The 23,908-nt window shown below is 46.0% G+C and overlaps 1 protein-coding gene across 1 annotated transcript; it reads left to right on the top strand.

The window, feature by feature from the left end:
- Positions 1–16,083: 16,083 nt before the first annotated feature.
- TMEM101 (transmembrane protein 101) lies at positions 16,084–23,175 on the top strand. Its single transcript, XM_077460016.1, has 4 exons — positions 16,084–16,266; positions 19,115–19,295; positions 21,687–21,833; positions 22,631–23,175. Exons 1-4 carry the CDS (start codon positions 16,136–16,138, stop codon positions 22,937–22,939), a joined length of 768 nt encoding a protein of 255 aa, XP_077316142.1. The 5' UTR covers positions 16,084–16,135; the 3' UTR covers positions 22,940–23,175.
- The last annotated feature ends 733 nt before the right edge of the window (positions 23,176–23,908 follow it).

Here is a 23,908-nt window from a genome sequence, read left to right as displayed (position 1 = left end):
TAGAGCTAGTGGGTGGAGGTTAGGAGGAGATGTTTGGAGAGGGCCTCAGCCAGGCCCCAGTGGAGGGCTGGCAGGGGGCAAAGCTTACCTCATAAATAGGCATTGGCCATGCCAGCAAGGGTAGTTGGGTGTATGTAGTGTTATGCAGACTGTGGGTGGCCCTCTGGAGTAGTAATGGATGAACTTCCGACGGGACGTTTCGCAAACGCGGACCGCGAACACGGCCGATAGTTCGCGAACCGGAACGTTCGCGGTGGGCCCCATTGACTTCAATGGGAGGCGAACTTCGCAAACCTACAGGTCAAATTTGCAGCCACAAAATAATTAATAGCTGTGCAAACATAGTCCCACCACATGGCCAATGACATAACACATGTATAAGGTGAATCTGGGATCGACAACTCCTCTCTCTTTTCCCTTTCCTTCCTTCTTTCGATCCTTTTTTCTTACTCCTTTCTTTCTACCCTATTATTCTGCCCTTCTGTTATATTTTTCTCTCCTTTCCCCTTTCTTTCCCCTATTCATTTCTATTTCTCCAAGTCCGTCCTTCCTTCCTTATATGCAGTAAGTGATGTCATGTCCTAATGGTTTAGCCCTTCCTTCGATCCTTTTTTCTTCCTCCTTTCTTTCTACTCTATTATTCTTATTTCTTTCACTTTTGAATTTCTATTTCTCTAAAGCCGCGTACACACGGGCGGACTGTATGGCCAACTTAGTCCGTCAGACAATTCGACGGACAGTCCGTCCTACTTTCGAATGAACGGACTTGACCACACACGGATGCAAAACAGTCCGTCGAAAGTTTGCGCGATGACGTTACAGCACGTACGACGGGACTAGAAATAGGAAGTCCAATACACAGCAATGCAACCTTTCGCCGTGTAAATCCTTTCTGAGCATGCGCCATATTTAGTCCGTCGAACTAGCCTACTCACGAGCGGATTGTCCGCTGAAACCAAAGTACGACGGACAATATTACGGAAATTCCGAAATACTTAGTCTGCCAGACTGCACGCTGAAAAAGTCCGCTGAAGCCCACACACGAGCGGACTGTCCGCTGAAATGTGTTTCGACGGACTAAGTTGGCCAGACAGTCCGCCCGTGTGTACGCGGCTTCAGTCCTTCCTTCCTTTCCTATTTATTTTGCTTTCCTTTCCTTTCCTTTCCAAGTCCTTTCCTTTCCTTTCCAAGTCCTTTCCTTTCCTTTCCAAGTCCTTTCCTTTCCTTTCCAAGTCCTTTCCTTTCCAAGTCCTTTCCTTTCCTTTCCTTTCCTTTCCAAGTCCTTTCCTTTCCTTTCCTTTCCTTTCCAAGTCCAGTCCTTTCCTAGTCCTTTCCAAGTCCAGTCCTTTCCTAGTCCTTTCCAAGTCCAGTCCTTTCCTAGTCCTTTCCAAGTCCGTTTTATCCTTCATATCTTCCTTCTGTTTTTTCTCTCTCCTTTCCCCTTCGTTTTCCTTGTTCATCTCTCTTTTTCCAGGTCAGTTTTCCCTTCTTTCTGTTCCTATTCCTTCCTACCCTATCATTCTTTTCTTCTTTTTTCTGTTTTTGTTCCCCTTGCTTTCTCTTATTCATCTTCCTTGATCTAATGCCGCGTACACGCGATCTGACTTTCCGGTAGACTTGGTCAGGTGGACTGGAATCCGTCGGAACAATTCGATCGCGTGTGGGCTCCAGCGGACTTTTTTTCCCCAAAAGTCAGACGGACCTAGAAATAAAACTTGTTTCAATTCTATCCGACGGACTAAAAATTGGGAAAACCGTTCGTCTGTATGCTGGTCCGACAGACCAAATATGACGCAAGGGCAGCTATTGGCTACTGGCTATTGAACTTCCTTGTTTAGTCCCGTTTATGTCATCTCTTTCAAAACGAACGGACTTTCGAATGGACTTAGTCCGGTTGTGTGTGGCCAAGTCCGTTTCGTTCAGAAAGTCAGTCGGATCTCCGCTGAAAGTCCGTCGGGAAGACCGTCGGACCTAGTCCGTCAAAAAGTCTGGTCGTGTGTACGCGGCATAAGTCATCCCTTCTCCTTTCTTTCTTTTGTCCCTTTCTCTCTTCTTTCCCCTTGATTTCTCTTTTTTGCCCCTCTTTCTCTAAGTCCTTCTTTCCATCCATTCATCCATCCTTCTTTTCTTCCCTATCCTTAATCTTTCTTCTTTGCCTCCCTTCTCTCTCTTTTCTACTTTCTTATGCAATCATTTTGCTTCCAGGTGTAAAGATGAAACAAAGACGCACGCAATGATGTTCTGCAGCAGATCACACATCTGTATCAGTGACAGTACCTCTCTCCAGTTCGGCCATTAAAGCGGAGGTCCACCCTAAAATGGACCTCCGCTCATCGGAACCCCCCCCCCCCCCTCCGGCGCCACGATCGGCACCTTTCAGGGGGGAGGGGGGTGCAGTTACCTGGATAATCCAGGTAACTGCACCCACTTCCGGGATAGCTGTCTGCGGAAAGGGGCGTAGATTACGCCCCTTTCCGCAAGTGCCCGCCCCTTTGCGCAAGTGCCCCGCTGCCTGCTGGGAAACACACAGATCCCAGAGGCAGCGGGGACCGTCCTGATTGCGCCGCGCGCCTCGCGCATGCGCAGTAGGGAACCGGGAAATGAAGCCGAAAGGCTCCATTTCCTGATTCCCATACCCAAGATGGCGGCGGCAGCACCCGAGTGTCGATCTAGAGATCGGCTTCGGGTGCCGACATCGCGGGCGCGCTGGACAGGTAAGTGTCACTATTTTAAAAGTCAGCAGCTGCAGTATTTGTAGCTGCTGACTTTAAAAAAAAAAAAAAAACGCGGCGTCCCGGAGGACTCCCGCTTTAAGGAGGGGCAAGTCAATAAGATTAGTGTGGCTTAGTGGAGCTCATCCAATTGCAGTCCATTTCTGATGGAGCCAGTTACAGATGTTGGGCTGAAACTGAGTGGAGTCTGGACGGGGTCCAGGCTGCAGAATTCTGAGGCCGTTTAACTTTCATTGTAGGCGGGACAGTTTCCACCTTCACAGTCTAATAAATTAGGATGGATTAAATTAGTCTGCGTGATATGTAACCACTGATTTCACATCTCCTTAGGAAATATGCGGAACTAACTAAAGGATAAATCTAGCCAAGTGCACATACAGTAGATAGGTGCTATTTTACATGACAAAAGAGTTAATAAAGAATTGTGAACCAGGCACCATTGGGGGTTCAGTGGCTACAGAGCACAACGGGAATGACAACACTTTATAATTAGACTCATCACAACTTCTTATTTATTTATTTCAGGTACTTATATAGCACCATCAATTTACGCAGCGCTTTACATATACATTCACATCAGTCCCTACTCTCAAGGAGCTTACAATCTAAGGTCCCTAACTCACATTCATACATAGTAGGGACAATTTGGACAGGATCCAATTAACCTACCAGCATGTCTTTGGAGTGTGGGAGGAAACCGGAGTACCCGGAGGAAGCCCACGCAGGTACAGGGAGAACATGCAAACTCCAGGCAGGTAGTGTTGTGGTTGGGAGTAGGAGGAGGAGGAGAAGAAGAGTCAGGCCTGTATGCAATCCGTGGCGGTAAAACCAAATCTACACGGGTGCCACAGGTTACATGCTTGACGGCCGTCAGAAGGTTCACCCAGTGGGCAGTAAAAGTGATATACCTTCCCTGCCCGTGTTTGCTAGACCACGTATCTGTGGTCAGATGTATCTTGGCACCTACACTGTGTGTCAGAGATACATTCACTTGCCGCTGAACATGGCCATATAGCTCTGGGATGCCCTTCTCTGAGAAATACTTCCTTCCTGGGACCTTCCATTGTGGTGTTCCAATGGCCACAAATTTGTGAAAGGCCTCCGAGTCCACCAGTTTATATGGCAGTAGTTGGCGGGCTATGAGTTCTGACAAGCCAGCCGTCAACTGTTGGGCAAGAGGGTTATCCGGCGTCATCATTTTTTTACGCTCGAACATTAGGCCCACGGAAGCCTGCCTTTTTGCAGAAAAACGTGAGCTTGGCATGATGGAAGGTGGAGTGGAGGACAATTGTGAGGAGAGAGGAAAAGGAGAAGTAGAAGACGAGGCTGGATGGTGAGAGCCTGGAGTGTGGCTTTGTGTGTTCCATTGCTCCCACTGGGCTCGGTGATGGCTGCTCATGTGCCTTCTTAAGGCGGTCGTCCCTAGGTGAGTGTTGGGCTTACCGCGACTAATGCGTTGACTGCAAAGATTGCAGATGGCAACGCTATTGTCAGCAGCGGACACGTTAGAAAAAGCCCAAACTGCGGAGCCATGTGTCGGTGTCCTGGGAGCGCCAGATGTGACCGTACATGGTCGATGACTCGCTCCTGATACATTTGCAGTCTGCTTTGTCCCTCCTGTGCAATGTAAGTTATTCCTGCTTCTCCTCCCTATCTCCCTCTGAACTCCCCTCCTATCCCTCTCTTGTGAGCACCCACGTGACATCACTAGACACGTCATCATCGACGTCACCTTCCCCACCGCTATAAGTAGAGATCTCGGAGTAGGCAGCAACACTGGGGACCAACCTCCTCCTTGGGCTGATCTGGGTACTGTCGTCAGACTGCTGAGTAGCGGTTGTTGCTACCTCCTCTTCCTGATCCAATACCAAGAGTGGCTGCGCATCAGAAATGTCTTGATATGGATCGTAAAATAATTCCTGTGACTCAAGCGGAAGGTATGTGGTGGTGGTGGTGGTGTTGTTGGTGGTAGTGTCTTTGGGGGTGCACATAGCAGAGAGTGAAGAAGAGGGTGCAGATCGAGAGGATGAGGAGGGTGCAGAAGAGTAAGGCTGAGTGAGCCACTCAACCAAGGCTGGTGCGTCCTTTAAAGTAATTGAACGCATCTTCTGCAACTTCCCTCTTTGGCTCAAGCCTGTTGCTCCTGCCCTACCCCTACCACCCCTGCGGAAGGGCCTGCCTCTTCCTCTGCCTGTCATTTTCTAAATGACCCTGTGACAAAACTCTCAGTCCCTATACCGATGAAGGACTGCTGCAGTATAGGTCAGCGGTCAGCAGTAGTGCACCTCAACCCTATGTATTGTGGACCTATACCAGTCCTTATAGAATAGCAGACTGTACCTCACTCAACCCTATGTACTGTAGTACCCTATACCTTACCAGTCCTTATAAGGACCTTTGTGGAACAAGTAGGTTGTGTGTGACTGATTAGCAGACTGTACGTCAGTCCTTATACCGATGAAGGACTGCTGCAGTATTGGGCAGCGGTCAGCAGTAGTGCACCTCAACCCTATGTATTGTGGACCTATACCAGTCCTTATAGAATAGCAGACTGTACCTCACTCAACCCTATGTACTGTAGTACCCTATACCTTACCAGTCCTTATAAGGTCCTTTGTGGAACAAGTAGGTTGTGTGTGACTGATTAGCAGACTGTACGTCAGTCCCTATACCGATGAAGGACTGCTGCAGTATAGGGCAGCGGTCAGCAGCAGTGCACCTCAACCCTATGTATTGTGGACCTATACCAGCCCTTATAGAATGGCAGACTGTACCTCACTCAACCCTATGTACTGTAGCACCCTAGACAGACCAAGTTACCAGTCCTTATAAGGACCTTTGTGGAACAAGTAGGTTGTGTGTGACTGATTAGCAGACTGTACGTCAGTCCCTATACCGATGAAGGACTGCTGCAGTATAGGGCAGCGGTCAGCAGTAGTGCACCTCAACCCTATGTATTGTGGACCTATACCAGTCCTTATAGAATAGCAGACTGTACCTCACTCAACCCTATGTACTGCAGTACCCTATACCTTACCAGTCCTTATAAGGACCTTTGTGGAACAAGTAGGTTGTGTGTGACTGATTAGCAGACTGTACGGCAGTCCCTATACCGATGAAGGACTGCTGCAGTATAGGGCAGCGGTCAGCAGTAGTGCACCTCAACCCTATGTATTGTGGACCTATACCAGTCCTTATGGAATGGCAGACTGTACCTCACTCAACCCTATGTACTGTAGCACCCAAGACAGACCAAGTTACCAGTCCTTATAAGGACCTTTGTGGAACAAGTAGGTTGTGTGTGACTGATTAGCAGACTGTACGTCAGTCCCTATACCGATGAAGGACTGCTGCAGTATAGGGCAGCGGTCAGCAGTAGTGCACCTCAACCCTATGTATTGTGGACCTATACCACTCCTTATAGAATAGCAGACTGTACCTCACTCAACCCTATGTACTATAGCACCCTACACCCGTTTATTACCAGTCCTTATAAGGACCTTTGTGGAACAAGTAGGTTGTGAATGATTAGCAGACTGCAGCAGAAGGGCAGCAGTCAAGTATAATATTCTTTCTATATTTGGAAGAAAGAATATTATGCGTGTACAAGCCTATTACCATACCACTGATACCAGTCCTGAAAAGAACCTTTGTGGACCTAATATAGTAACAGCTACTGATTAAACTGACCCTCACTGCCTCACACACTGCTTCCTGCCTGTCCCTATATAAACTGACAAAACAGAGGCTACTGGAACAATAACTGGAATAGCACTTTTGTGGACCTGATAGTAACAGCTAATGACTAAACTGACTGTCCCTACAGCAGACACACCGTCCTGTCCCTTTCTCTAAACTGACAAAAGACACTCAGGCTTCTGCAACAATCAGTAGCACAGCAAACCTATATCCTGAACTACACCTAACACCTATACCAGTCCTGAAAAGAACTTTTGTGTACCAAATAGCTAGCGATTTGGGTCACTGCAATCTCTCCCTGCTCCACACAGCAACCTGTCCCTATAGTGACATACGAAAGAATGTAAAATGGCCGCCGGATCGGGTCTATTTATAAGTTAGGGGGAATGTCCAAGTGTCCATGTGCTGTAATGTCTCAATTGGCTGTCCTGTACCCCATGATGGATGTGTCATCATAGGTCAAAGTTCTTTTACACAGTAAACACGGAAGTCCATGGCGCCAATAGTCTGCCGTACGGGCGGACCGCGAACAGCCGACATTCGCCGCGAAACGACCGCTGGGCGAACCGTTGGGCCATCACTACTCTGGGGTACCCCCTTGTCTGGGGGGGGGGTGACCTTGGGCTCTGGTGCTGGAAGGATCCTACCACAACACTAGGGAGGAAACCCTTCCTGGAAGCACGTCAGAGGACAGTGTAAGTAGAGCAGTACTACTGTGGACTTACAAGGGGGGAGACTGTTACATGTAGCCAGTTCTCCCTGAAGACTGCATTGTGCCAAATCTTCATACCTTCCCTGGGAGATCTCCAGCAGAGTCAGCCGTATGGGCTGGTGAGAGAGTCAGTCTGGAGGACTACTGTGGAGGAAAGTTAGCCAGGAGGGTTTGTGAAAGGGGCAGCTGCAGCACGGTGAATTGGCAGTACCTGAAGAGGTGGTGCTGGGACCAGTAGCCACAGGAGGGAGAGTGCAAGCTGATCACTGTGTTCTGCTACACAACAAGGGGCTTTGTGTTCCTGCCTGCAAAGGGCTATTGCTAAATCGGACTGTGCCTGTCAGATCCATTTCACGGATTCAGCTGGAATCTACAAGCAAGTAAAGTGCAGAAGGAGTGTCAAGGAGGCTGTATATAGACTGTGTATTGGAAGATGTCCCTGCAGATGTTGTCTAAGTTTTGTTGTTGAAGTCATGTGGGCATCCCATAACTTCCCGTTCCCTTCTAAGTTATTATCCCTCAATAAACCACAAAAACAAAGTCACAGACTCTTCTCTGTCTCTGGAGTGCCTGCGAACATTCTGTGTGCCTGGCTGTACAGGGTGGGGAATTCCAGTTCATCAGCGACCCTTAAGGGGGTGTGCTTCAGTAGTAATAGAGTGTTGGAGGAATTTTGTTTTCAGTACTCTATCTCAAGTAGAGCTAACCATAGGGTATTGTAAGAGTAAGCCCTTGTACACAGGGTCAGACATTCCGACATCAAAATCCGTTGGATTTTGTCCGAAACTGGTGTTGCATACACACGGTCGGACAAAGTTGTCGGAAAATCCGATCGTTCGTAACGTGATGACGTTATTCAATTACGACGGGACTACGTTTAGGCTAGTAGCCAATAGCTTTGGTCTAGGAATTTGATCTGAGCATGCGTGGCACTTTGTCCGATCGGAATTCTCTACAAACGATTGGACAAAGTTCGATCGGATCATGTTGTTGGAAAATATTTATATCCAGCTCTCAAACTTTGTTGGTCGGACATTCCACGGAAAAAGTCAGATGAAGCCCACACATGTTCGGATTATCCGTCAACACGCGGTCTGATTGGACATTTTCCGTCGGAATGTCCGACCGTGTGTACAAGGGCTAAGATAGGCAAATTTAGTTGGACTTCACCATAGTATGTGAAGTCATTTTAATTGGGATCAATTGAAGTTCAGTGTAGTTTAGCTGGCAGGCTCTGCAGGAAGAGTCTCTGTCACCTCCCCCTGGCTTCTGGAAGCATTTAGTTAGTTCCAGAACTTGGTGGGTAGGGATATGGAGAGGAGAGACTGAATATTCAAGGGATCTTTGCCAAGGGATCTTTCCCCACATGGCCAGAGCCTGGCCATGTGGGGAAAGATTTCAGGATCCAGAGGCCTGAAGGGGGCCCCTGTGCTGGGGGGAAGGATGTCTCCAGGCAGAAGTGTGCTCAGAGAGAGAGGGAGAAGAGGAGTCAGTGACTTCCTCACCCCCTGCAGTCTCAGTCAGGCTTGGCTATGACACGTTGCTAGCAAGAGGAACTGGTACAGAAACAGGGCCTGAACACTAGTCACCATCTTTGCTTCTGGAATTATTAGGGACTAAGTGAGTGATCTCTATTTTGTTCACCCCCCCCCCCCCCCAAGCCTACAAGGGAGGAAACAGCCGGGTGCGAGACCTAGCTTGTTTTCCAGAGGAACAGTGCTCAGCCTACCTTCATCTCTGTTGGGGACATTTCAAGTTTTGAGCTGCCATCCTTCTAATGGAAGAGTTTAGGATTTTTACAGTTACTCTGAAAGTTTCTTTTAAAGGAGTACAGTTTGGGATTTTGTGCTAGGAGTCTGCAGTCATTATCCAGTTTGTTCTCACAGTTTGTGCTTTGAATTCAGTTCTGGGCATCCCGTACTACCCTAACCCTGTCCAAGTTACATTCCCCTAATAAAATATCAAAACCAAGCCTATGGACTGGATTATTGACTGAGGAGTGCTTGCCAAAAATGCATGTTGCCTGGCTGTGCAGATCAAGGGGCGGCCAAAAATCCAGCAGCCCTTTAGGGGGTAGCGTTACATAACATTGTGCAGCAGCTCTTGTTAACTGCCAAGCTGGGTGGGGAGTGGATTGTCAGCCAGACTAATGGAGTAACGTACTGCTTCCTTTCCTTTTGCTGTTGCTCCAAAATGGAAGCAAACTGACCACGCTTCCACAGATCTAGTAGGGACAGAGGAAGGCAGTAATATCACAATTTTTTCAATCAAATTTTATTTAAAAAAAAAATTCCAAGCACAAAGGAAGATAGAAACAAACTGTCACACAGAACAGAAAAGCAAAATGGAAAAATTGAAACATAAAACACGTAAATACAGCAGTAAACCCACAGACAGATTGTCATTGTTGAGTGGATATATCACCTCTATGATGCTTAGAAAATTGAAGCCTACTTCACACGATCAAAGAATTTTATGGGAAATACCGCTTTCGAAGCAATCATAGGATAATCTGATCCTTAGTACACAGCATTCGAGAGCCAATCACGACAGTTCATGTGAAATTATCCAAAGGGAGAAACACAAAAATCGTACGATTTTCGTTTAATTAGTACAGTATTTGTCCAAAAAAAATCTAAAGAGCAAGACCACACAGGAAATGAAAGAATACAATACATTTCGAAGTTATATTGTGCCGTACGAGAATTTTCATAAGTTTGGTAACCTCTTCATTTTCGAGACTAGCATGAAAAAAAAAATGGATGATCAGTCATCCGATATTCTCATCATGTGTACAAGGCTTAATGGATATCCCGCAAGTAACAATAAGTACAACATTCTCAATTTTCATTCAGCCCAGAGAACTGAATGAAAATAAAACTGAAGAGCTAGGGAGGATCCACTATACTAACTATCCAATGTTAGTACAGCGATCTTCCCCTTTGAGCTACTGTGTTCTGACAGGGGAACAGCTCCATACCAGGACACACTGGTCAGCGCTCTCAGTCATTGGATCGTATACCGATCCGCAGACCCTTTTTTGGTCATGCCCCTTTGACAGAAGCCAAAGGGCCGGCTTTTGTTGGACAGGCTGCCACACCCATGGGAACCAATACTCCGAATGCAGTTGTTGAAAACATTTTAGAGTTCCATCAGAATAAAGCTGACACAGCTCTGTGATTCTAGCTTCTCCAACCTCGAAAAGCCTTCTAGTGGACAAATTTTGATTTTTGTTTTAGTTGTATTTTAGTAATCTGATTAGTTTTAATTTTAGTCATATTTTAGTCTACTAAAATATCCAGCGCATTTTAGTCAACTAAAATCTCCTACATTTTAGTCAAGCAAATCGAATGGGTTTAGTTAAACTTTGATGCATTATTTAGGCATTTCTCTAGAATTTACAAACTCATTATATAATCCTGGAGTAAAAATCTAATAGCATGTTATTATTTTTTGGTATTAAGGTTTGAACATACACTCTAGACACAGATTTAGCCATTGTGATATATAACCAGTGTTAATTTTGACATCAAATTTCGATTTAGTTTTAGTCATAGTCTTTAGACTAAAATGCTATTTCAGTCTTATGCCCCATACACACTATCAGTTTTTCTGCTGATTTTTTCCTTCAGGTTTACCAAAACCATGTAGTAGAAGGGCCTGCCTGATTGCATACACATTGAAACGCCTAAGGTTTGACCTCATATTATATGGTTTTGGTAAATCTGAAGGAAAAACTCAGCAGAAAAACAGATAGTGTGTATGAGGCTTAAGTCGTATTTTAGTCATCTGAATTGTTTCAGTTTTAGTCATATTATAGTCAACCAAAATAGTGTTGTGGGATATACAATGTAATATTGACATATAATCACACACATAGGTTGGACTTGATGGACGTTTGTCTTTTTTCAACCTCGTCTACTATGTAACTATGTAAATGTTAATTTCATCAATGAAAATATTTTTGTCGACAAAATTAACACTGCGTAACATTGAACCAAAGCAGCGTATACCTGGTGTATTCAAGAATTTCAAAACATTTTTAACTGTTTACCACACTTTATGCATCAAATTTAGTGTAGGATTTGCAGGTTGCACTCTAATGCCCCGTACACATGATCGGACTTTCCCACAACAAAACCGTGGAATTTTGTTTGAAGGTTGTTGGCTCCAACTTGTCTTGCATACACGGTCACACAAATGTTGGCCAACAATTACGAACGTAGTGACGAACAAGATGTAAGGCGAGCCGATAAAAATTAAGTTCAATAGTCATATGATATCTCCATTACTAACGCTAGTTTTACAAGACCGAGCACTTCCGGCTCGTACTTGATTCCGAGCATGTGTGGACTTTTGTGCGACGGACTTGTGTGCACACAATCGGAAAGTCCGACAACAAAAATTTGTTGGCGGAAAATTTGAGAACCTGCTAGCCAACATTTGTTGACGGAGCATACACACGGCCGGACTTTCCGCCAACAAACTCACAGCCAACATTTCCCATCGGAAAATCCGATCAGGTGTATGGGGCTTAAGAACAACAGGCTTGTCTAACATCTGTAATGGGTTTTTACCTTGAAATAAGGAAGAAAGTGTGTTATAAGAGGACCCCTGAGGGCCATATCTCGCCCATCATGTAATGTGTTGAAGCTAAACGGCAAGAAAATATATCTATGGGTTAGGAGCTGACAAACCTCCCTACTGTTTGGAATATTGCAAAAATTTGAATTTATTGCTGTGCGTTTCTTTCACCGGATCGGTCTCTAAACACCACGTTAATCCACCAAAATACCTGAGTGGGGCGTTCGCTATTAAGGTTTACATATGTATATATGCTTAATGTATAACGCCACATCCTGTCACATGTCACATGGGCAGGGCAAAGGGGGTGGAGTAAGGTGTGGAGCCAATGGGGGCAGCAAAATTAGGTTTTGCCTAGCCCTGCCTATGGGTGGGTGTTATTACACAGAATGGGCTCTCAGTACTCCTGGACTGGATTGGGCAAAGTACAGGTTCACTTTAACCACTTCAATACAGGGCACTTTCGCCCCCTTCCTTCCCAGCCCAATTTTCAGCTTTCAGCGCTCTAGCGCTTTCAGTGACAATTGCGCGGTCATGCTACACTGTACCCAAATGAAATTTTTATCATTTTGTTCGCACAAATAGAGCTTTATTTTGGTGGTATTTATTCACGACTCCGTTTTTTATTTTTTGCGATATAAGCGCAAAAAAGCGGAAATTTGGAAAAAAAAACCTATTTTCTTTTTTCTACTTCAATAAAAATCCAATAAAATCAAATTTTGTCATAAATTTAAGCCAAAATGTATTCTGCTACATGTTTTTGGTAAAAAAAAATCCGTTAAGTGTATAATAATTGGTTTGTGTGATCACGGACATATGTACGCAAATGATCATGTACATATGTGTGCAGATAATCATTGGGACATGTGATTTTAGTGGGACATATGTGGGGGACATGTTTTTATTATTAGGGACATGTGTTTTTATTATTTGGGGACATGTATGTTTTGGGGACATGTGTGGGGACATTGTGTTTATACTGTGTGATGTGTTTACTGTGTGGTGTGTTTACTGTGTACACTAGACTGGTGATCCGTGAGTAAAAAGCTGTAAAAAGCAGCCCATACTCACTGATCAGCAGCCGGCTGCAGCGATCTGCTCTCCTCTCCACAGCGATGACTTCTGTGTGAGGAGAGGAGGAGCCGATTGCCTAGCAACCGGCTGTTTGTTTACATCACATGACGGCCGTGATTGGACACGGCCGTCATGTGATCAGGAGGGCCAATCACAGAGCCCTCCTGCCGATCTGAGATGCGCCGTGTCCGGGTGACACGGGCGCATCGGGATCACGCCGCTGCGCGGGCGCGCGCGCGCGCGATCCCGCTACTCCTGAATGACGTTCCTGAACGTCATATCAGGAGTAGGCGGCTCCCACCCGGCCGTATATGTGCATTGGCCGGGTGGGAAGTGGTTAAGAAAATAAGAATGTGTCAAGTCAAATAAAATTGAATATATTGAAAAATTATAATACATACTATAAAACTCAATTCACAAAACTTTAACACAAGGATACGGGTCTCTACCATGTGACAGTGATCCATTCATTAGGGGGGCATGGGCACCGCTCTCGCCTGATCTACATACAAGGTGCCGGACCATGGATTCTAATGGGGGTGTTTTTTTTTTAAGCACGTGATTAGAGTCAGAGGCTCTAATAGGCTTCAAAAAAGCACTGCACTCGGAGCCCACCCAGTTGTGTGACAATAGCAAATTAATATTCACTATTGTCATGCTGATTGTCCTCCCAGACAATCAAGAAGCGGGAGACCCATTTCCCGATTGGCCGAAAGGAGAAGTCTTCCTATTGGAGAAGAAGACGTACAACAGAGGAAGGAAGGAGGAGACACAAGGGAAGCCCAGGTCACAGAGGAGATTGAGGGAGGAGCACAGGGTGAGTGAGCTGGCGACGAGGGGAGGTGCATCTGCCACACCGCCGACCAATCGAGCACTGGCCGCCACTGGCCATCACTAAATATAAAAGGGTGGAGGTGTGTCAGTTCCCCTGATCCATCCTTTCTGTCTTTTTATTGGTTGTTAAGACACAGGCAGCAGCTGTGGCACAGTGTCCTTGGTTGCTAGGAAGCAGGAAGCCAGGGCTATGCAGCTTCTTTGGTTGCTAGGACACTGAGAAGCAGGGTCCACCTACATCCTAGCAACCAAGGATGCTGAGCAGCAGGGGTCGCCTACATCCTAGCAACCAATAAAAAGATCAATAAAAAAACTGGGAAACTGGGTGATAACCCTCTAGCTCCATGCGTGCTCACTGAACAGGGGGGGGGGGGGGGGACAACTAAGCTCTGCCTGAGCTCAGTGTTGGTAATGCCCACAAATCGGGCTTCATTCCAGGGAGAAGCAGAAAAATTGGAAAGCAAGGAATAAAAAGGTATTTTCCTTATACTATTCTGTTTCATTAACACAGGTACTTAGACATGAGTTTTTGTATTGCTCATCAGAGTCTGTTTAGTGGTCTCCCCTCCAGTGAATGAACTTGAAAGTGACAAACGTAGTCACATCTGGTTTCAAGCCCCGGCTGCTGTGTCCAGACAAGAACCCAATTAAGCACAATTTGTACTTGATTAGCTTCAATTAAGCTCAGGGGAGACAACAATGGTCTAATAGACCCCTGATATCACCTTAAAGAGGATTTGTCACCATTGTGCTATCACATACTGTAGATGGCTTATCAGATTGTGCTACACATATTCTGTGTTGCCATGCACACTGGAGCGAGAACAATATTTATAGGACCAACATTCAGCTTCACTTAGGACAATTTTGGTCACCAAGATTTGTAATATTGAGTTACTGTGTCAATATGAGCACTGGCCACTAGAGGTCACTAAGCTTTTCAAATACGGCTACTGGGTCAACATGAGCACTGGCCACTAGAGATCACTAAGCTTTTCAAATTGATCCACTGTGTCAATATGAGCACTGGCCACTAGAGGTCACCAAGTTTTGAAATATTGAGTCATTGTGTTAATATGAACACTGGCCTCTAGAGGTCACCAAGTTTTGAAATATTGAGTCATTGTGTTAATATGAACACTGGCCTCTAGAGGTCACCAAGTTTTGGAATATTGAGTCATTGTGTTAATATGAACACTTATCCTCTTACTTCCCCCTCCGGTGCCATATTTGGCTCCTTTCAGGGGGGATGGGGGGAACGGGGACTTGTTTTTGACAGGTCCCCTTCCCCACTTCTAGAGACGGGGGCCACAGCCCAATCACCTGGAAGTTCGGCCCATTTCTCCCTTCCCCCGCGGCTGGGCCATCTACTTTGTGCATGCGCAGTAGGGAACCAGCTATGAAGCCGAAAGGCTTCACTGCTGGGTTCCCAGAACAGGAATGGAGGCAGCAGCACCTGGGAGTCAATCTGAAGATCGGCTGGGGTGCTGACATCACAGGCTCCCTGCGCAGGTAAGTGCCCTTATATTAAAAGTCAGCAGCTACAGTATTTATAGCTGCTGATTGAACCACTGTGTCAATACAACTGTGTCAATACAAACACTGGCCACTAGAGGTCACCAGGCTTTGTAGATTGAACCACTCTGTCAATACAAACACTGGCCACTAGAAATTACCAAGCCTTGCAGATTGAACCACTGTGTCAATACAAATAATGGCCACTAGAAATTACCAAACCTTGCAGATTGAACCACTGTGTCAATACAAACACTGGCCACTAGAGGTCACCATGCTTTGCAGATTGAACCACTGTGTCAATACAAACACTGGCCACTAGACGTCACCAGGCTTTGCAGATTGAATCTATGTCTCAATACAAACATTGGCCACTAGAGCTCACCAGGCTTTGCAGATTGAATCTATGTCTCAATACAAACACTGGCCACTAGAGGTCACCAGGCTTTCCAGATTGAACCACTGTCAATACAAACACTGGCCACTAGAAATTACCAAACCTTGCAGATTGAACCACTGTGTCAATACAAACACTGGCCACTAGAGGTCACCAGGCTTTGCAGATTGAAACACTGTATCAATACAAACACTGGCCACTAGAGGTCATCAGGCTTTGCAGATTGAACCACTGTGTCAATATACCCACTGGCCACTAGAGGTCACTAGGCTTTGTGATTTAAACCACTGCAATATACACACTGGCCACTAGAGGTCACTAGGCATTGTGAATTGAACCACTGTGTCAATACAAACGCTAGGGCTTTGTAATATTGAGTCATTGTGTCAATCTTAACATTGGCCACTAGAGGCCACCAGAGTCGTGTCGGCGGAAGTGCGCTAGCCAGTGAAGTGTCTTTCCGCTCAGTTCTCGGAACTCTATGGCTTGGCTGGCTGACTCGTACCCGGAAGAGCCTGTGCCTTGGTTGTCGGAAGTGAGTTGTCCTGGCGGAAGTCAGAACCTGGTGCGGTTGTCAGTGCCTTGACGATGGCGGTCAGTGGACGTAAGAGACTTCTGCAGCTGGTGACCCGATTTGGGGTGCTACTGCTGACCCGGTGCCCGTTCTGGTTTTGTTTCAGCCAGCTTATGCTGTATGCAGAGAGAGCAGAGGCCAAGAGGTACCCAGTGTGTACATGACTGACCCTCCCATTCATTTCCAGGGACTCTCAGCTGCTGCACTGGTATATGTGAGCGCTAGGGATGAGCTCAGGCGTGTTCCCATGGAACACGTACAGAGCCTACCAGGAAGTCGGTGCAGTGCTGCACTAATCACAGGCAGTGAGACATTGCCCCAATGTGCGGCTGCAGAGATCGGGGCAATGTCTCACTGCCTGTGATTAGCGAAGCACAGCGCTGCACCGACTTCCTGGCGGGCTCTGTACGTGTTCCATGCGAACACGCCTGAGCTCATCCCTAGTGAGCGCCATGAGGAGCCCATACTTGGGCAGAGGTCTCACCGGGGGATGGGAGGGGTGCTACCCAATTCTTCCACTGAGACGGCGGCGGGCGCCATACTTTGCCCGGGAACGGTCGGGAGGAAAGGCGATTGGCTGTTGGTAACTGGGGATTTGTTCATGTGTGCTTCTCTAAAAAGCAGCAGTGGATCGTTTTTCAAAGGCGTGTGACAGGGGGCGATATGAGCCCCGCTTTAACCCTTAAGAGCCCAGGCCACGTGCCACCACCGCCTGCATCGCTTGTGGTTGTGATGTGGCTCCAGTCGCCTAAATGGGTCACATTCAGCGGGGTGACGGACCTTGCCTGGATGCCTTTTGCAGGTGGCTGGTCAGGAAGGGGTTAAATAGCGGAACTAAAGAGAGGAGACTCCTCTTCCCAGCGCTTCCTCACCGGTGCCAACATCTTCTCTCGTGTGCCGGTGTTCTGTCGAGAAGTACCCCCCACCGATTAGTTCCCACGCAGGACGGAGCCACACTTCAGCTGATTTGACGATCAGCCAGAGTGACGTGACCAGAGCACATGCGCACATTGTAGGAGGTATCTCTCAATGGGAGATCCCATTTCACAGGCACAATATAAACCTATACAAACAGCGGGGGGGGGGGGGGGGAGACCAGTGTGCTGATGGTCCGGTTTTGGCTGTGTGACGGGGTGGGTTTGCTGTGTGACAGGGCGGGTTGCAACACAGACAAAACCAGGACTTCAACACAGCCACGGGGGGGGGGCTTTGGTGGGAGATCAGAAGATGAAACGGATCAGGACCCGGAGGAGGACACGGGGGGCACTGAGGGGGAACCGGAGTACAAAACCGATCGGGGCAGGGGGACCCGGAGAAGGACACAGGGGGATCCGGAGGACGAAACTGATTGGGGCAGGGGGCCCAGGAGGATGACATGGGGAGAACAGAGGGGGACAGCCGGGGGTGATTGGTGTGGCAGTGGGGGGCAATTACAAGCGCTGAGCTCCCTGACAGCCGCGGGGGGGGGGGGGAGAGAAGGAGAAGTGTCTGTCAGAAAAGCTATACAGGGAGATCGGTGCTTGTAACTCCCCACACCCGCTGCATCAATCATCTCTGAGGCTGCCCAAATATCGGGTCAAGCATTGGAGAATGTGCAGAAGTGCAAGTACTCCTGCAAATGCCCGCTATCGATACCGATACTAGTATCGGTGCAATCCTAATAAAAACACACGTAATCAATCCAATTGATTTAATTGAAATCATTGTAATCAGCCTGGTGGACAATCTGATATGATAGTTAAGTGTATGTTGCATTGAATAATCTTTTTGATTGTCCGATCATATTTCTGATTGGACAGTAAATCTTTTGACATAGGACCATTAAAAACAAAACAAAAAACAAACATTCAGTGTATGGCCATCATTAAGTTGGTCATATAATAAGCACATTTTTTTTTATTCATTCCGCTCCTGTTGGGTGGTCCTGCCACAGAGGAGCCTGTTAGGAGAGTTTCTGTCAAACAGCGTCTGTATCCAATCAGAAGAAGCCGCTGTTTGGGTATTCTGATAGCTGCTGCCAGTGGCAGCGATTGATCGAGGAACAAGCGCTCTCAAATAATCAAAATGCACACAGTATCATTGTTTACATATTGATTGAAAAATGCAATCGATGATTCATAAATCTAAATTAACTTTTATAAATCATTGTTTAATTGATCTGCATTATGATTGGTTCTTTTATTTTTTTTTATTTTTTTGATCAATCAGAAGTGATCATCAAAATTCCTCCACAGCCAATCAATCTGGCAGAGCTGAAATCGACCAATAACTCACTGTACTGATTAAATAAACTTGCATCGATTTGTGATTTTTTTATTTCTTCAATTTGATCAAATTGGTCAGACTGATTACGTGTGGTGCCGCCATAACTACTAGTAAGTGAAATTGTTTTGGGGGAATTTACTGAAACTGCAGCAGCTGTGTATGGTGACCAATCAGCTTCTGTCCTCAGCTTGTTCAGTGAGCCTAGGTTCACACTCTTGCGATGCGGGTACCAGCGCAAATTCAGCACTGGTTCCCACATCTCTCCCGCAGGCAGTTCACACTGCCCTCTATGAAGCACTGTCAATACAACGTTAATGACACCACCAGATCAGTTCACAGATTGCAGTGCGAACCGTGGATTCGGACAGGAATCAGATCGCATGGGTGAGAACACCCATGTGATTCCAGTGCAGGGGAAAAAAAGTCCATGCACCCCCTTCCTATTTATTTTTTTTTGCAAATCTAATACGAGTCCAGCCATACAACTCGCACTGCACAGACATCGCATGTGATCGGCACTACAGTGCGGGTGCGATTTACATGCAATGTCTGACATGGCTACAGTGTGAACCTAGACAAAATGAAAACTAAAAGATGATTGGCTGCCATGCACAGCTGCTCCAGACTGTCTTCCCCAGTTTTAGTAAATCCCCCTCATTTTGTCTTGTACATCTATAACCTGCCTTCCCATTTTGAATGATTATTTATTTATTCTTCTGTTATTTTAGGAAACCGGATATCCCCGTGCCTTATCTGTACTTCGATCTGGGAGCAGCAGTGCTGTTCGCCAGCTTTATGTCTTTCGGTGTAAAGCGCCGCTGGTTTGCCCTCGGTTCTGCCATGCAGCTTGCTGTAAGCACCTACGCGGCCCACGTAGGAGGTCATGTCCACTATGGCGACTGGCTGAAGGTGAGAATGTCTCATGTGATGCCCAAAGTGATAGTTCAGCTTTGGCAAGTTGCGTCACTCTTTGCCTTCTTCTATATCTTGATGGCTCAGATACCGTCCATCTGTCATGTTTATTAGGGTACATGGCTGCAAGAGGGTCATGCAGCGCACAATCAGACATAACGCTCCACCCAGGAGTCACAGGTGCAGTATACAGCCTTTCAATGACTGGCCAAAATATGTAGCATCTGCACACCAGTATATACAGTGCCTTGCGAAAGTATTCGGCCCCCTTGAACTTTTCAACCTTTTTCCACATTTCAGGCTTCAAACATAAAGATATAACATTTTAATTTTTTGTGAAGAATCACCAACAAGTGGGACACAATTGTGAAGTGGAACGAAATCTATTGGATTTTTGAAACTTTTTTTAACTAATAAAAAAATGAAAAGTGGGGCGTGCAAAATTATTTGGCCCCCTTGCGTTAATACTTTGTAGAGCCACCTTTTGCTGCGATTACAGCTGCAAGTCGCTTGGGGTATGTTTCTATCAGTTTTGCACATCGAGAGACTGAAATTCTTGCCCATTCTTCCTTGCAAAACAGCTCGAGCTCAGTGAGGTTGGATGGAGAGCGTTTGTGAACAGCAGTTTTCAGCTCTTTCCACAGATTCTCGATTGGATTCAGGTCTGGACTTTGACTTGGCCATTCTAACACCTGGATACGTTTATTTGTGAACCATTCCTTTGTAGATTTTGCTGTATGTTTGGGATCATTGTCTTGTTGGAAGATAAATCTCCGTCCCAGTTTCAGGTCTTTTGCAGACTCCAACAGGTTTTCATCCAGAATGGTCCTGTATTTGGCTGCATCCATCTTCCCCTCAATTTTAACCATCTTCCCTGTTCCTGCTGACGAAAAGCAGGCCCAAACCATGATTCTGCCACCACCATGTTTGACAGTGGGGATGGTGTGTTGAGGGTGATGAGCTGTGTTGCTTTTACGCCAAACATATCGTTTTGCATTGTGGGCAAAAAGTTCGATTTTGGTTTCATCTGACCAGAGCACCTTCTTCCACGTGTTTGGTGTGTCTCCCAGGTGGCTTGTGGCAAACTTTAGACGAGACTTTTTATGGATATCTTTGAGAAATGGCTTTCTTCTTGCCACTCTTCCATAAAGGCCAGATTTGTGCAGTGTACGACTGATTGTTGTCTTATGGACAGACTCTCCCACCTCAGCTGTAGTTCTCTGCAGTTCATCCAGAGTGATCATGGGCCTCTTGGCTGCATCTCTGATCAGTCTTCTCCTTGTCTGAGCTGAAAGTTTAGAGGGACGGCCAGGTCTTCGTAGATTTGCAGTGGTCTGATACTCCTTCCATTTCAAAATGATCGCTTGCACAGTGCTCCTTGGGATGTTTAAAGCTTGGGAAATCTTTTTGTATCCAAATCCGGCTTTAAACTTCTCCACAACAGTATTACGGACCTGCCTGGTGTGTTCCTTGGTCTTCATGATGCTCTCTGAGCTTTCAACAGAACCCTGAGACTATCACAGAGCAGGTGCATTTATACAGAGACTTGATTACACACAGGTGGATTCTATTTATCACCATCAGTCATTTAGGACAACATTGGATCATTCAGAGATCCTCGCTGAACTTCTGGAGTGAGTTTGCTGCACTGAAAGTAAAGGGGCCGAATAATTTTGCACGCACCACTTTTCAGTTTTTTATTTGCTAAAAAAGTTTCAAAAATCCAATAGATTTCGTTCCACTTCACAATTGTGTCCCACTTGTTGGTGATTCTTCACAAAAAATTAAAATTTTATATCTTTGTTTGAAGCCTGAAATGTGGCAAAAGGTTGAAAAGTTCAAGGGGGCCGAATACTTTCGCAAGGCACTGTATACATGAAAGTATTGTAAAGGCAATGACAGCGGTCTTTAATGTATGTGCAGGGAGAGGAGTTCTGAGGATGTAATTGCAGACACCTTGTGCAGGAGAGGAGTGTGGAGGGTATGACTGTGGCCAGTAATGTATACACATGAGAGGAGATTGGACATGGAGATGGCGATGCAGAGAATAGAGAGATTTCCTCTTACTTCCTGTAATAAAGTGAAGGGAAATCTTATTTTTGACAGTTCTCTCTGGAGCAGGTATCCCCATTGGAAGATTTCTCCACACTTCTAGTGACAACCATGACATTTTCGATTTTCTGCCACTTTCTGTCCTGGTATTTGTGACCACCAGAACAAGGAGAGGGGATGAATCTTCCCTCTCCTTGTTCTGGTGGTCTGGTTTCTAGTTTCCTAGAGATGCGTTAAGATGTTAAAATGTTTTGATGTCTTTTTTTTTATCAATGTCCTAATGATTGCTCTTCCAAAGGCTGATTTTAATGGTTTCCACTCCTCCATGTTACTCAGGTACGAATGTACTCTCGAATCATTGCGGTCATTGGGGGCTTCCTCATCCTGGCCAGCGGAGCTGGAGAAATCTACAGACAGAAGCCTCGTAGCCGATCAATGCAGTCCACAGGACAGGTCTTCCTGGGCATCTACCTCATCTGTCTGGTATGTAGACTGGTTCATGGTGTTTACTATGAGCACATCTGATTGGGTCAAGGTGGATGAATACTTTTATAACCCAGAGTTTGCATTTCCACGCTTTTCCTTTCTGCATGCCTGAATATCTATTCATAGGACTGGATGTTGCCACAGAGTGGGAGAAGGCACCTGTGCCCCGATCTCTAAAATTCTGTGGTTGCAAGGGGATTTGTAGGGGAAAAAAGGGGTGTAGTGGAGTGTTTGCATGTAAAAGTCAAGGTATGTTCTGCAGAAAATGTGCATCTAGCTTTGGGCAAAGCTTGGTGGTGACTAAAGGAAAGAATCTGTTGTTGTTATTCTTCAGGATTTACTGTATATAGAGCCAACAGTTTTTGGGGGTGGGGGGGACATACTGTTCAATACAGGGGGAATAGGAGCTCATAGAGCTTACAATCTAAAGGGAGGTGGAGGTACTACAGAAGGTAATAGCTGCTTGGGATGATCTGATGGAGATAAATCAAATACAGTTCTTAGGTGGAGAATGGTGTAGGCTTCCTGGAGTTTTCTAGTTTCGCCTAATGGTGGACTGAGCATACAGTGGAAGGGCGTTCCAGAGGATGGAAGAGGTTCTGGAAAAGTCCTGGAGATGGGCATGGAAAGAGGTAACAAGTAAACTAGAGAGCGGGATGTCTTGGGAGGAGCGAAGAGGACGATTTGGGTGATATCTGCAGATGAGATTTTGATGTAGCTGGCGGCAGTGTTGTGGATGGATTTCTACATTGTATATCAGTTTTTTTTCTTAAAGTCTCTGTTGTCTCTACTAGGCATACACTCTACAGCACAGTAAGGAGGATCGCCAGTCCTACCTGGATTTCCTCCCAGGAGGGGAACCGGCCCTGCAGATTCTTTTTGTCCTGTATGGAGTGCTGGCGCTGTCCTTCTTGTCCGGCTACTACGTGAGGTTCTCTGCTCAGGTACTCGCTGTCCTGCTCCCCTTCTCTCTGCTCCTCATAGATGGAAACATTGGCTTCTGGCACAAAGACCGTCGGGTGGAATTCTGGAACCAGATGCGAATGATCGGACAGAATGTTGGCATTTTTGGAGCTGCTGTCATATTGGCCACAGATGGTTGAGAACAAATCTATTAGGTGTTCATAATTCAGCAGCAAACCAATGGCACGCAACTGTTTCAAGTTCTTTATATTGTCCTCAGACTTTCACAGAAGCATTGTTAACATTTTATTGGAATGGCTCGGTATCTGTAAAACGGGTCCCATAAATCATTGTTTGTATCACCCAGAATCCTCTGCTCTGTGGACTGATGGCATGAGGGATGCACCATTTTATTTACATTCCATATTTCTGCTAAGCTGAGTCTAGGAGTGTTTTTTTTTTTTTATATATATATCTTGATCATGTGAGTAAAAGCTCTGCAGTATTGAAGGGCATTAGTCTCCAATGGACAGAGTGAGTGAAAAAACATAAATTGATGGCCAGTGCCCTGCTGTGGGTCTGCATGTACAGGATAAACCACATACACAGACAACGTATTATGAAGATTGGTCCGATTTGGCAGATACAGACTCTACAAAGTTAAAATTTTGATCTGCGCTGTATATTGGTGACTACCCATGTTCATTATAGATGTGAACAAAGCACTGGGCATCAAACTGCATGTCACCAAACACAGCTCAGGTGTAGGGGATTCTCCTGGAAAGTTTTGAGCTCTTTCCCATTCACTCACAGAATATGCCTGAGAAGAGAGTGATAGCCCCAAGCTTATTAGCTAAAATCAAAAACATAAAAATCAGCACAAGGGACATACCTGACAGATAGTATGATGTTTCCCTTGTTCTGATGCTTCTTCTTTTAGGAGAAATATTCCTCGCTCCTGAGCAATGCCAGTTTTTAGTGGATGCCAACAAAATGTACCAATTATTGGCTTCTTAAATGTGTCTTGGGTACTCTGGCTGAAGGTCTTCACACCTGAGTACCCAGCTCCACCGACCCAATGCTGTCATTGAAATGTTTATTTACCTTATATTGCAAAGACTGTAGCAGGAACAATGAGGTTCTGTGACTTGTCCTTGTAATGGTTGGGT

Source organism: Lithobates pipiens, unplaced genomic scaffold, assembly GCF_037356315.1.
Source record: "Lithobates pipiens isolate NorthernLeopardFrog02 unplaced genomic scaffold, aLitPip1_a1.2 Scaffold_28, whole genome shotgun sequence".
Lineage (NCBI taxonomy): Eukaryota > Metazoa > Chordata > Amphibia > Anura > Ranidae > Lithobates > Lithobates pipiens.
This window is presented reverse-complemented; position numbering and strand designations above follow the sequence as displayed.

What these genes read in the sequence shown, in the direction of transcription:
- TMEM101 (XM_077460016.1), top strand. Translation starts at nt 16,136, where the DNA reads ATGGCGGTCAGTGGACGTAAGAGACTTCTGCAGCTGGTGACCCGATTT. An exon ending in ACTATGGCGACTGGCTGAAG is followed by an intron (nt 19,296 to 21,686) that starts GTGAGAATGTCT and finishes CATGTTACTCAG; the next exon opens with GTACGAATGTACTCTCGAAT. An exon ending in GCATCTACCTCATCTGTCTG is followed by an intron (nt 21,834 to 22,630) that starts GTATGTAGACTG and finishes TGTCTCTACTAG; the next exon opens with GCATACACTCTACAGCACAG.